This window comes from Trifolium pratense, linkage group LG3 (genome assembly GCF_020283565.1).
Source record: "Trifolium pratense cultivar HEN17-A07 linkage group LG3, ARS_RC_1.1, whole genome shotgun sequence".
In the NCBI taxonomy this organism is placed as follows: Eukaryota; Viridiplantae; Streptophyta; class Magnoliopsida; order Fabales; family Fabaceae; genus Trifolium; species Trifolium pratense.
Window position 1 is genome coordinate 8,918,731 of NC_060061.1, and position 13,932 is coordinate 8,932,662.

Here is a 13,932-nt window from a genome sequence, read left to right on the forward strand (position 1 = left end):
CCATTTTCGTTTTGCATTTAATGTGTTGGAATGACAAGTCTAAGTAAGAGTTTCACATTGAATGGAAAAGATGTTAATGTTAAATATCATACAAAAACTACACCGGTAGTCAATGTTGTCACTGTGTGTATGTTTGTATTGAAGCGAAGTTTGGAAGAATCACCGGCAACTCATTCTGATTTTAGCAAAAACTACACATTAAAGTTTAAATGAAACCGCAGTGTCACTGTAATTTATCCAAACTCGTCACCAATTCAAACATACAATTTTGTGTTTCCTTTCATACTATCAACGAATTCCCATCACATAGGTATGCTGCTTGTTTAAGCTCAACAATTAGCAGTAGCGGCTGCCTTCTTGCTAATTGCCATCAACTGTGAAGTCAATGTTCCTTCTGCCTTCTTCCTAATTGCCATCAACTGTGTAGTCAATGTTCCTTCCTAAGTTAGAAGAGAGAGGAATGTGCACAAAGAGTTTACCTACCAAATAAATTTGATACATATTATCGATTTTTTACATAATGTTAAGACAAGATGGCATGTTAACATTCAAAAAACATCAAAGGAGCAAAGAAAATTAGACAATTACAAACATGAAGATGCAAACGTAACTTTTACTTCTAAAACTCCAATACATATTGTTTGTAGATTGAGACTTAACAAGCTAAAGGAGTAGTACTTAAGGGCCTGCTTGGATTGGCTTATGCATAAGCACTTTTATGATAAGCATTTATGTTATAATTATACTGTAACTTATAAGTGTTTAATTAAGCTCCTTATCCAAACAAGGCCTAACTCATCAACCTGCTTTTAGTGGTTATAGACAGAAACTTGGACAAAAAGACTGACCTCAAGCATATCCCGTGCATGCACGATAAAACTGTGGCTTAGTGCTTTCGCAGCAAATTCGCCTCTTGGAAGACTCTGACACTGCTTGCTGAGTTCCTCCTGAATTGCATTCTGATCCACACCATCTCCAGCAATCACAAGAACAACCTGACTATCAGGGCCATGCTCAGCCTGAAATTGTAAATTAGTTTTAAGGATATTAGCAAACGTACAAGGAAGCCAATACGGTAAGGAGTAAAATTAGTGTTCTCTTGTTTATTTGTGTATCCAAAATTGACTAATAGAACTCTGATGTTTATCAGATTCCACACATATAAATTAAGTGCTCCTGTAAGCCATCTCCTTGGTTTATAAGCTATCTAGATATTAGTAATTAATCATCAACTGATTCTTATGTTGAATCTGTGACAAATATTGTGGATCCTATATTGAATTTTGGAATCATAATGTAGAAAATGGAAATAGAAGCTTTAAGAATAATGTATAAATTACAATAGAATATACAGGTATAGTTTCTAAGAGGATGAAAAAGATAACAATTTTCATTGTGAAAAGTGAATAATGGTTGTAAACCAAATTGGAGAGTTTAAAACTCATTAAACCTGAGAAAGCAAATCAGCAGCTATGTGCGATGGAATTGCATGCTTGTCCTGCAATGCTTAATGATACAAATATATAAAAATTAATCTGACAAAAATGATAATATATTCAAATTACAAAACCAGATAAGGTTTATGGTATATTATCATGCATCAAACCTGTGCTCCTCCGGCTTTGAGAAGGTGAGTCACGCCAGCCTTCTTTGCACAATACAGTACCTCCTGCAGAATGACAATAGTCAGACTCCGAAGAACAAAACATTACATCATAATTATTATAAATTTTATACGATCTAGACAAATACCTTGCATGTTGAGCCATCCTGAGTGGGAGGATTTGCAAGAACAATAGTCTTACATCCTGCAATTTGTGCAGGCTGGTATATAGAAAACAATTAAGATTCAGCTAAATCTCGAAACCTAAATAAATTATAGAACTTTAAAAACAAAAGAGCTAATGAAATGTCCTTTCAACTTACAACTGCAAGCATCAAAGCCGTTGAAGGCAATACAGCAGTTCCCCCTGGAACATAAAGACCCACGGAATTAATACTTCTTGCAACTCTCTTGCATTGGACTCCCTGAATTTTCGCAAAAACTCAAGACTCACATAAATAAGATATTATTGGGGAACACTAAAAACCAAGAATTAACAAGCATTTGAGGCATGGTAATGAAATGACAAGAAATTATTGACAAAAACATACACAAAGACGAGGATTCAAAAGATGAGGAAGCCTATCATCAAAACTGGACAAGATAACCTACTACTCATTTTGATCTTTTTAGTATTATTTAATTATTCCTAGATAATGCCGAAAGCATCTACTTCTCGACATGTAAATTGGCAAGAGGAAACCATAAGTGACACATCTAATGAAACAGCAATATAATGGTATCTAATTAAAACCACTGAATATTTCAAATTTCAACTTAATGATACATAACAGTATGCTTAAAACTCTCAATTCAGTCTTGAAACATAAGCCCCTAATTTATCAATCCAACCAAACCTAAAAAGTGAGAATGAGGATTAACATACTTTCATATTCTCAACACTTTTCTCAGGTGACTTCTGAGCAGCATGAAATGCATAAATATTGCTGTAGGCGACATCGAAAGCTTCCTTAATAGCTGGATCAAGCTGCAAAATGACAGAAAAACAAAAAACATTAGCATCCACACCATTATTATCCAGTAACTAATACAAACACATAACAGATGTAAAATAGTATTTAACAGATCGATTAAATTGGCTCACAGCAGAAATTACAGATTAATATTAATGAATCATTCCATTCCTGTATATGAATATTCAAAACACAGAAAGTGGTTCATGTAAACATTCTCTTTGCTGGTCAATGTAAAATGAATGGACATGGCAAAGTGGAATAAAGAAAGAAAGATGAAGAAACATCATTATGCTACAAGACTAATGCATTAGTTACTGTCATCATTAAACAAACAGTATCCTGATAATGTCTTAGTGTATGTCTAATGTCTTATAGAAAGTGCAACAGTACAATAGTATACAATGTCATATTCGGAAAAAAAGATGCATGCACCATCATATACTGTGTAGAACCTGTTTATCTTTAACCAAAAAGGCCACTCTAGTTACCAAAGAAAATGGGAAGAGCTAATTTTCTTTAAAATAGTTTAGAGAAGATCTATACATTGGGTGATATTTTTCACTATTGGGTTTCGTCCAGACTTCTAATTCCTGAATAAAAAGCATACTTTGATCAATGAAAAGGCAAAAATATTTCTGAATATGCCTACATTGAGAACCAAACAGCATTTAGTCCACAAACTTGAGATATAGATTAGAATTCTCACTTTAGCAGTGTGGTTGCCTGCCACCTACTCCTGTTTCGACTGCACAAACAAGTCATGCAAAAGATGTATGAAAGTAAATAAATATTCCACAAATATGAATACTATGAACAAAATGAAAACATGATTAAGAAACATACTGTTAACTGCAGTCTGAAACGAAAGTTAATCTGTAAAAATTAAGAAAACAGGGTTGACAAATTCTAAAGTATGGTAAGAATGCTTTGATCACATGATAAAAACAATCAAAACAGCAACCTTAAAAGAGAATGGTTGTTAAGCAAAACTCACCTTGTTTGCACAAATAGGTCGGACATAAACTCCTCTGCAACAAACACAACAAAGCTATAAACCAAGAATAACCCAAAAACAATACACAATAGTGAAAAAAAACAAATACCTACCAACTAAATGATCATATTCAGCAGGAAGAGCACGGATTTCAGCAATGGTACTCAAAGAGAGACCAAAGCGAGATATTTCAGGACACTCGGACAACTCAACCCTAGTTTTCATCTGAAACACAAGTTTGTAAGGATGCAAAGTAGTCCGATACGCACCAGCGCTGCAAGAAACGGTAAAGAAGGACATGGTATAAACCAACCCCTCGTCCAACTTCCGCTGGAACAAATAGAGCAATTGTTTTCTTACAGTGGCATGGATCTTGGTACCCTAGAAAAAATCAAGCCAGAACCAATAAGGCGAGGAAACCGCTTACGATCAAAATTCAGATAAAGTACAACCAAACAGGTGCAAAAAACATGAGCTAAAAAACAGTCCATATGAATAAAAAAAGATCCAAGACAACTAACCTTTGAATCAACAAGCACCATTTCAACGGAGTTAACCTGGTTATTTTTGAGATAAGTGGAAACCTCCCAAATTCTGGCAACCCTAACCGTAAACCTCCAAGCTGTTCTTCCGGGAACCACCTCGGACAAGCAATCAATCCTAGGAGTCATTGAAGTGAGCAACAAAAGCAAAAATAAGTAAACAAAGATAAAGCTCAAAATAAAACAAGCAAGCCCAACCCCAATTAAAAACCAAAACATCAAAACAAATCTACAAAAAACAAGAACAAGCTCAAATTAAATGCAAAACGAAAATGGAACAATGAACAAACAAAAAGAGGGGAGAGTGAGAGATGTGGAAACAACAAGAAACCAACCCACATATATAGCCAAAACGAGGACGAACGACGACAAAGAAAATGGAAAAGGAAGACGAAAAAGCCTGCCGGACCAAAAGGTGAAAAGGAGCCGAGCAAAAGCCTGGCGGCCGGAAAGGCAAAAAGGAAAGCGAAGGGAAAGGGAATTTGGAATGGTGAACAGGAGCAGGGGAACCTAAATATGCAATCTACAGTGACACTTTGGGCGCATCGTATTGTAAGATTAATTGATTTATCCTTTTTTTTTCTTTCATTAGGGATAGTGTTGCTAATTTTTCATCATTCTTTTACAAAATTGTAAGCGATGTGTATTGATTATAATTTGACAATCTAAGTAACTGTTTTGTTAATTTAATTATCTAATTACATGTGCTGAATTGGAATAATATGCTAAGGGTGTTGTTTAAATATTTGTTTCAACATTGTTTTTTTCATTTTTTTACTTCCGCATTGTGGCACGATGCAAAATATCTAATAGTTAGACAAAATGTATGTAAAATTTTCGAATTGGTATCAAATTTAAATTCATAAACTGATATAAGTCCTTCAAATGCCAACTACGTTTCTAAACTAACGTGCTTTCGAAATTCACTATCATGTTTCCATTATCTCACCCCTCTATGCCACCCGGCAATAATCATGTGCTCATAACAAAATTAGTTATGAGTGGAATGTTCACCGACATGCACACCCTCACCTCTCTGCCTACGTGTCATACTATATACTTTATCATAACTATCATACAATTACTTATACTTGAATTACAACTTTTAAGAAATCATATTCGAATTTCAATTCTCAACCGATGGTTATTGGTCATTCGGTGCATCCTAAGCGGAGATACGTATTGCACTCCAGTAGCTCTCCTGCTCGTAATCCCGGTGAAACTGTTAGAGACCTCCCACCAGACCTTTATACTATACTATTTTTTAGTAAAATAGTTAGGTGAGTGTCATTTGAGATAAAAAAAAAATATTATGTCAATGGAAATAAATCACTAACATTTGTTTTTGGTTTTCCACTTCAAATAATCTTATTTGATACTCCTTTTTAAGTGTTTTTGACATCAGATTTAACGTTCATATTTAATTGTCGTTTTAATATTTTAAGGGTATGATTTGTTAATTATAACATTTGTCAAGTAGTTTCAGCCCCTCCAATCACAGTTGCGGGGATCGAACCGTAATCATCTCTACCAAATTCAGAATCAATCGCCACTTGACCAACTTGATTTTAATACCAACTTGATTTTAATGAAACATGTTAAGATTTTTGTTATGTGTGTTTTAATAGCATATAATTTTTATTTTTATTTTTGAATTTTCTGGTGTTTTTTATTCTAATTTCCAATGAATTAAAATTACAAAAAGAAAAATTTAAATTCTAGAATCCAATTTTTTTAATTCTTTTACTTCAAAAATAAATTCAAAATAATTCTTGAAGCACAGAAAAGAAATTACTCCGCTGCCGATCTGACATTGCAGCCGCCTACGCCCCGCTTCCGTCGCCGCCCTGTCACCGTCTTTTTCCGCTTCTCCGACCACCGCTCTAATTAGTATATACTTTTTCTTAAACCCTATCCTCTCTATTTTTCTTAAACAACTTTTCCATTTAGTTGAACTTTGAAGTATAATGGAGTTTGATTTTTAAATGAGAACAAAGAAGATTATTTTATTTCTTTTCGGTCCTTTATCTATCAATTGATTGATATTTTAAATTACAGGTTTTGATTAATGGAAGCAAAAGTGTGGGGATATTCTTCAAATGAAGATAATAATGATGTTGATGAAGTCTATTTGCAAAATGCAAGTGATGATGAAGAGGATCTTCACTCATCAAGTTCCTTGCCCAAATTGCAGTTCAGGTCAAGTATTTTTTTACACTATGCCCTATTTGGACTAAAGAGTTAAGCTTTAAGTGTTATGTATAATTGCATAAGTTATTTCTTTAGCAACAAGTAAAATAAAGTCAAAATGTATTCATATAAGGTATAAGTTGTTTCCATAAGCCATCCTCAAGAACTTATGAAAATAAACTGAAAACTGCGTATGGACATGCCATAAGTTTGTCTCCATAAGCTCTCCATATAACAGTCTATGAAGCACAAACACTCCTAGGAGTAGGTGTGTCCCGATGTCGGACATGCATCAGTGCAGACACCGACACCAACACTTATAATTACATTGAATTGTATCATTTTTTCAAATTATTATAGGTGTCGATGTGTCTGTGTCTGTGTCCATGCTTCATAGATAACAGTCTCACAAGTGTGCATGTCAGCAGATAAAAACAAATAACACAATTCCAGCAGGCTCATTGGGGTTACTAGTGTGAATATACTTTGAAGTGAATGAATGAATGAAATGTAAATAGTTTCTTAATAGTGGAATTATGTCTGCCTCCCCTGTTTTAGTATTGTTTTTAAAATGAAGTTTTTGCATTTCATTCATCAGGAACGTGAAATCCAAATGCAGATGGAATGAAGAGATGGGAATGGCAGAGGTTATTGAGAAGAATGGAAAAATGTGGGTATCAACTGGAATAGTTCGCAGCGGCAAGATTTATACTTCAATTGAGGAAACTTTGTAGGTGATATGCCATCCTTTCATTACATGTTAGAAGATAAATTAGCCAAAAAGGATTTTGTGATGTATATATTTTGCTAGGATCAAATGTTTTGAAAAGTTGTGCTTGTGTAAATTTTTATTTGACAGGTACCTTATGGAACTAGGAGCCTTACATCTTGTAGATAATGAAGATAGAAGTATATCTCTAATAGAAATGTACGAAAAGGTTGCAGGAGGGAAATATGGATGTTGTTGGGAGCTGTTTGAGGCTTACAGGCATCTCAAGTCTCTTGGTTACATAATTGGGCGGCATGATGTTGCTTGGAGTTTGAAGAGTATTAGGAGTTCTCAGAAACCTGTTGCTGTTGAAGGTGCAGAAGAAAGCAAACAACAAGTAGACACTTGTTCCAAAGTCGAGCTTTCCATCAGTAAGTTATTTGGCGAGCTGAAGATTAACGATCTGAAGCCAGATTTTGATATTTATCTTCCAGACAGCAGGTTTAGAAAATCTTCTCCAGGTGATCCAAATTTTCTGCTGTACTTGTCTAGGTAATTACTGCATCTCCTGATCATATCAGTATGTATGATTACTTTTGATTCAGAAATTTAATTGTTAAGTGATCTTTATACAATAATGAAAAAGTTCCGTAGTAATCGAGAACGTGACTCATAGGAATTTAAAGATACAGTGGCTTACATTATTGCACTCCCTCATAAACAGAAACCTATATGCGCTGGCAGTGCCATGTTGCAAGCTTCAGATGGCCAGGGGTTGTGCATTTTCAGCTTTGTCACTTGGGAGGGAATGTGGCTATTTTATTTTGCACCGTAAATATTAATATTGAAGAAGGTTTTTGTAGTTGTAAGTTCTCTGATAGGAATTTAAGGTAATGGCCTGGAAGTATAAGATAACTTTTCTCAGTTAGAATTGCAATTTCCTATTGTAGCTTATGTGCTTCATAGCTTCCGTGAGAATTTGATAGGCATTTTGAAGAAATAGCTTTAATTTGTGGGCTAAGAAGGACGGGGAGTAAAGTTTATCTATTACGACTACATAAGCACACATTATGATAATTCATTTAAAAAACTGAACTGAAAAATTACACGCAATATTTTTGGTCCTTATAAATGAATAGAATGCCATGCAAACTTGTCCCTGGCTCTAAGTTTTCTTATTTTTGGTCCTTATTAAACTGGTTTTTGCATGTATAATCTGGTAGGGGTCATCTGCCATCTAGAGCAGAAATTGAAGTCCTGGAGAAACAATGTGAGGGGATTCCGTTGAAAGTCTGCCTGGTCACAGAAGGAAGGGTCAGTTTCTTTTCATTTGACAAGGTTGAACTTCCTATTCTACCCTGAATGGTTGGTAAAGGTATCAATTCTATATTTCCACTCTGGGTTGGGAGGGAAAGAAGCTGAGGATAGTAATGATAGAATAGCTTGCAGGATTCAATAATATGCATCAAAGCTGCCAAAGTCGTGGTTAAAGATAACACTGCAAATGGGCTCAGTGATCACCAAACTGGAGTTTAATAATGCAGGTGCATGTATTGTTGTTGACCATAACAAGAAACTGAAGACAAGGGGTTTAGCAAAACATGCCTCTTAGTTTATGATTTTATAGACGACAGAGAATAAGAAAATTAGTTGGTTGAATGGATGATGATTACTAAAGGATGTGTTGTTCAATCTATTATTGTAGTTTTTTTTCTCTGTTGATTTCACTGGCAGCTTGATCTGCTTTAGTGCTGTTGTTTTGGAAGACTCAAATTCTTTAATCATTAATGATCTTTATATTGTTATGAAATTGGTGAAGTTTAGATTAATGAGGTGAGCTAGGACCGTTCAACTTTCAATTTATATATTATCATATCTCCTTTATTTTCCATTGTTTTCCACTCTTTTTATCTTAGAAGAATGATTTTCCTTCACAATCAGGTTCATGTTTGGTGCTTTACTGCTCTGCTGACAATTATAGGATGCACTGGTTTTGGGTTCTTTACCCCAAATGTCTTTTAAAGTGTATGTGCATCTTAGAAGAATGTCTTTCAAATGTCGTGTAAGATATGATATGGCTAAGATATGTTTATTAAACTTATATGAATCTATAATTTTTGAGAGAAATATGCATTCATTTTTTTGTTTTGAAAGTCAAGAAATATGCATTCATTAATTAATAGGCAAACCACTTTGTTTTCATTTAATTAATAGGCAAACCACCTTAGAGTTGTAGATGTAGTGGTCATAGTCGAGATTGAGTATAAAAGGACCATTTGACATGATGGCTGAGGCTCTAGCCAATGCATTCATGGCCTCGGCTTTTTTTGTTGTGATCATATCCTGAGCGTTACTCTCCAGAAACATAAACAACAAGGGGAAGACGGTTATCAACATCAGTCGAGTCGATAAGCTTTGCATCATCAGCATTTCCAGTAAGAGGTAAATCACTTGGAGTTTTCAACATCACCTGCAAAATAGCATTCATTAAATGTTAGTTATTCATTCTCAACTCCCCAAGAATAAACTTAACTTCTAAGACCTACTTAGCATGGTTTTTTTTATTAAACAAAAATCTGCAACTGCAATCTGGGCCGCAACATCAATGTTCGGATGTCTTTGCGACCGCGATGGATTGCATAAGCCACATTTGACTGCAGTTTTTTATATTATCAGAAGCAGCAATTTTTAAAGCTTGCTACTTAGTACCTGAATTATATATGCCAGCATGATCACCCTTTAAGTGCTCAGCTGAAGTGTTCAACCAACTCCCTGGCCAATGAGATCCGTCAGCCATCCATGTTGCTTTTGGAACCTTTATAGGCTCAACAGGTTCATCTCCCCTATTTTGTCTCTGAAGTTTCATGGCCTTGATTTCCTCTCTTGCATGAAAACATCTGACCTGCGACGGATAGAGTCAGGCAAACCATTAATTCTGACCTTGAACTCATCATACTCACACTTCAGCCTTCTACGATCCTTCACAAAATCAGGTTTCACTTTGTTTTTGTACGGATCTCTCTTTAAGTTGAAGTATGATTAAGAATTCCTAGGCTCTATCATGTTTGTGGCAGAACGGAACCCACGCATTAGCAAAGCTGGCAGCTTCAGCCATTGCCTCAGAAGTTAAAAGTGCACCCCCATCATTAGAAACATAGCATGCAAGCTTCTCAACTGGATAATCAGCAGCTAAAATAGACATGATTGTGTTTGCTGTGACAAGCGGCGGCGGTGGTTCTTTCTCAGGATCAGCAGTTGAGAGTTGAGACAAAGACATCTATGCCTGGCAGATCAGACTTTCCTCCATCCAAGCTCATCCTAACAAAGCAGTTTAAGCTTGTTTTATTTAATGATGACAGATTGAGTCTCTTCAATCCCATATCCATTATCTATAAACAAAAGTTTTTAAATTTTATTCATCAAGAGGACAACTGTAACGATTTAAGAAGTCTAGTGTCATATTGAATAATAAAAACACGTGTTGATAAATAACAAACTCAAAATCTCCAACTCCATTAACTTTTAACTCAAACCAACATATTTGATAATATTATTTTGAAAATACCTTCAATTATTCAATTATCACATTAGAAAACCCCTTCAATTAATTTAAATATTTTTTTATAGTACTTCAATATTTTTTGTTCTCGTTCTCATGAAACAATTCTTATTGAAGACAATATAACCAAAAAAAAAACAGAAATACAATTACTTTGTCAACTACTATTTTTTTTTTGGAAAGGCAAAAGCTAATATATTAATAAACCCAAGCATAAGGAATGCTAAGGTAAAGAAATAACAGTACAAGAATTCATTGTCTAATACATGATATACACCTCCCATAACACTACAGGAAAATATGAAAATTCCCACGTTGATGCACCAAAACAGAGAATGAGGAACATCACCACTACATAGAATTAAGCTGAATCACCGATACTGAGATTAGAAAACAGAGATTTACTCATCCAGACATAGAATCAAATTAAGGATAGAACAGAGAATCTAAATATGGATCGAGAAATTTGGATCTCTTGGGATCTCGCTCCAAGTCACTAGTAAGCATCCAGACGGTTGAAGAACATGCGATGATGCAAAAACTTCAAATCTAGAGCCAAATCCGGACAAGGATTTTGAGATTCAACCAAAAAGATACCGAAAACTCAATCACCTTTCCTTTACAAGATTCTACACCACATATTAAAAGTATGAGCACAATCCACTTCCGGTACCAATTTGATTCTCTTAAAAATCGCAGCCGCAGCAGATATAATTGTCCACACAGCCAAGACATGCTCTAGGATTCAAATACCAAAGAGTGAAATTATAGTCTATGCTGCTTGATTTAACTTTTAACCAATTCCAAGACCACCTTTTCACATATTCAACCATATTGATCAAATTAATTTCCTTATTTTTGAACAGCTTCTCATTTCTGGACCTCCATATGCACCAGATGCAAGCGAACCATATCACCCTAACTCTCTCGGTGAAAGCTCTTCCACTTCCGATAAGACCTTCGAATTACTCTAGATGATTCATCCCTTCTTTATGCAATGCTGTTAAGATACCCATCCATTTCGAAACATCATACCAGATACCTGCAAAAATCGGACATTCAAAAAATAGATGGAAGACCGATTCCTCGGTCCCACAACCACCACAACACATCAAAGAACCTTGACCGATGACACCTCTCCTAAACAAATTATCTTTTGTAGCTATTTTATTCTGAAGAAGCCTCCAAACAAGACATGAGACTTTTGACGGGATTGATTTATTCCAAATCTTCAGCCACGAGAGATTGGTCAAACTTGTATTAGTCTCCATGATCTTCTTATAGGTTCCTTTAACTGAATACTCATTAGATGTCTCTCGAACCCCTATATCTAATTGATTTATATCGTCCCACCATTGAGAACTCCCTCTCCCCTCGCAACTAATCATCCCGTTACTCTCTCCATATCTATTAACTAAAGCTTTATACCAAAGACCTACTCTTTCTGATCTAATCTTCCAATCCCATTTACCCAAAAGAGCGTCGTTAAAAGCTCTCAAATTTTTTAAACCCAAACCTCCCTCATCTAAAGGTCTACACACCTTATCCCATTTGACCCAATTTATTTTTCTGTCTTCCTCACTCCCTCCCCATAGAAATTGTTTAAACATAGATTCAAGTTTTGAGATAATACCTGACGGAGCCTTGAAGAATGAGAGATAATAGAATGGGATAGCTGACTTTGTCAACTACTATTAATGCTCGTTCTAAATGCTCATAAGGTTTGTACCAAAAATAAATAAATTCCTACTGCACCCTATAGTGAGATGATACATATACAATTTTAATATCGTGTAGTGTAGGACATACTGGCCATGGTGAAGAAATTAGGGGATGCGAAGAAGACTTGTTCAGTGCATTAAAGACTTCAAGTCCCCCATCTTAATTATTAGTGGTTGGCTTGCATAAGTTTGTCGCTAAAATGAAAACTTAAATTATACGGTGACCATTATTAGTCCATTATTTATTATCCATCATTTACGTTGATCATCTAAGGGTACGCATAACTTAAAATGAAAAACTAACGTAATATTTGTAGTATACTAACAAGGAAATTAATATTAAACAGTATCTTCGGACACTAGTTAAGCATATTAATATGAAAGTTTTACCTTGAAATTTATGCATTTAATACATTAAAAGTCATCTTTCAAGCATGAACTTTATCTTTTAATATTCTTTTTTAGTATGCTTAACAAGTGTCCCGGTGAACTGTTTAGCATGACCCTACTAATAATTAATAATTTGCCATTAAAAAAATTTGAACAAGTTTAATGTTTAAATGGGTACGTAATGTGTGATGGTTGACAATTATTAAAAAACTTCTTTTTCATGCTTCATTAGTGTAAAAAAATTACATCGTCTATCGACACATAACCAATCATTTGTGTGTTCTTAATAGTTTTTATAAACATTTTGAATGATCTAACAAATATAATTGGTTGACGAGGAAGGATATTAGATGATTTTGTTTGGGGTGTTAGAAATTTATAAGTTATATATAAAAATAGAAGAAAAAAATTAAATTGTATCTAATATAATACTCCGTGTAATTTATTAGTTGATTCTAAAGTCGAATTTTAAAAAAATGTGTATATAAAATTGTATTAGTAGACATAAATAGTCTAGTGACCAATATTTTTATGTTTATCACTTGTTGTGTGGGTTTGAGCCCTTCAAATCAATTTATTTGAATACAAATACCATAAAAAAAAAAAAGGCCACAAGAGCTTGAGTTCAAGCCCTTGTTGAAAAAACTCTCCTTATTCATTATGAAATATGCAAATATTATGATAATGTCCGTCTAATATATTATACGTAAGATATTTGAGGGGTGCAAATATTATGTTAATGTACGCTTAGTATATTATATATAAGATATCTGAGGGGCATCGTGGCATCTGCCCGTCCCTTAGATGATCCACCCGTGGAGGATGAGAAGAAAAGGAGGATAAATTGAAAATGAGTAATGGTTAAAAACAAATAAATTTCTAATTTAGGTTTATATTAGATTTTTTTTGTAGCTTAAATATTGGGTTTTTATATTTATAAGTTAGTAGTATAGTCTTTTAAAATTTACTATATATTTTCTTTGTAATCTTCGTTTTATTAAGTGATGCAATTTATATTAAAATCTTAGCTTCGTTCCCTTTTCCTTATTTTGTTATATCTCTATTTTTTTTCTTTTTTTTTATCATCAGTATACGGCTTACTGGACCGCATAATCTGATTCGGAGTTCGTTCTGGTATCGAGTGGTTTCAGCCCCCTCCCAATCGCAATTGTGGGGATCGAACCGTGATCATTCCTATCAAGTCCAGCGTCAAATCACAACAACGCTTAGGTGTTATATATCTATTG

The 13,932-nt window shown here is 34.5% G+C and overlaps 3 protein-coding genes across 3 annotated transcripts; 1 reads left to right on the forward strand and 2 right to left on the reverse strand.

The window, feature by feature from the left end:
- Positions 1-31: 31 nt before the first annotated feature.
- On the reverse strand, positions 32-3,421 carry LOC123914545 (histidinol dehydrogenase, chloroplastic-like). The gene is made up of 9 exons (XM_045965748.1): positions 3,407-3,421; positions 3,287-3,310; positions 2,490-2,591; positions 1,927-2,028; positions 1,753-1,824; positions 1,607-1,669; positions 1,451-1,498; positions 849-1,019; positions 32-479 (listed from the first exon to the last, which is right to left on the reverse strand). The coding sequence occupies exons 1-9, from the start codon at positions 3,419-3,421 to the stop codon at positions 441-443; spliced, it is 636 nt and encodes a 211-aa protein (XP_045821704.1). The 3' UTR covers positions 32-440.
- LOC123916985 lies at positions 3,310-4,318 on the reverse strand. Its single transcript, XM_045968587.1, has 4 exons — positions 4,096-4,318; positions 3,688-3,955; positions 3,575-3,608; positions 3,310-3,453 (listed from the first exon to the last, which is right to left on the reverse strand). Exons 1-4 carry the CDS (start codon positions 4,243-4,245, stop codon positions 3,426-3,428), a joined length of 480 nt encoding a protein of 159 aa, XP_045824543.1. The 5' UTR covers positions 4,246-4,318; the 3' UTR covers positions 3,310-3,425.
- Positions 4,319-5,861: 1,543 nt separating this feature from the next.
- Positions 5,862-8,860, forward strand: LOC123916986 (tRNA-splicing endonuclease subunit Sen54). The gene is made up of 5 exons (XM_045968588.1): positions 5,862-6,006; positions 6,175-6,315; positions 6,905-7,036; positions 7,166-7,567; positions 8,239-8,860. Exons 2-5 carry the CDS (start codon positions 6,185-6,187, stop codon positions 8,375-8,377), a joined length of 804 nt encoding a protein of 267 aa, XP_045824544.1. The 5' UTR covers positions 5,862-6,006; positions 6,175-6,184; the 3' UTR covers positions 8,378-8,860.
- The last annotated feature ends 5,072 nt before the right edge of the window (positions 8,861-13,932 follow it).

Excerpts from the sequence above, each read along its gene's own strand:
- LOC123914545 (XM_045965748.1), bottom strand. Across the intron at positions 1,499-1,606 it reads TCAAAGCCGGAGGAGCACAG|GACAAGCATGCAATTCCATC; the intron begins GTTTGATGCATG and ends TAAGCATTGCAG. Across the intron at positions 1,020-1,450 it reads CTGCTGATTTGCTTTCTCAG|GCTGAGCATGGCCCTGATAG; the intron begins GTTTAATGAGTT and ends TTACAATTTCAG.
- LOC123916985 (XM_045968587.1), bottom strand. The coding sequence starts at position 4,245 with ATGACTCCTAGGATTGATTGCTTGTCCGAGGTGGTTCCCGGAAGAACA. Across the intron at positions 3,956-4,095 it reads TGGTGCTTGTTGATTCAAAG|GGTACCAAGATCCATGCCAC; the intron begins GTTAGTTGTCTT and ends GATTTTTTCTAG. Across the intron at positions 3,609-3,687 it reads TGAATATGATCATTTAGTTG|AGGAGTTTATGTCCGACCTA; the intron begins GTAGGTATTTGT and ends TGTTTGTTGCAG.
- LOC123916986 (XM_045968588.1), top strand. The coding sequence starts at position 6,185 with ATGGAAGCAAAAGTGTGGGGATATTCTTCAAATGAAGATAATAATGAT. Across the intron at positions 6,316-6,904 it reads TTGCCCAAATTGCAGTTCAG|GAACGTGAAATCCAAATGCA; the intron begins GTCAAGTATTTT and ends TTCATTCATCAG. Across the intron at positions 7,037-7,165 it reads ACTTCAATTGAGGAAACTTT|GTACCTTATGGAACTAGGAG; the intron begins GTAGGTGATATG and ends TTTATTTGACAG.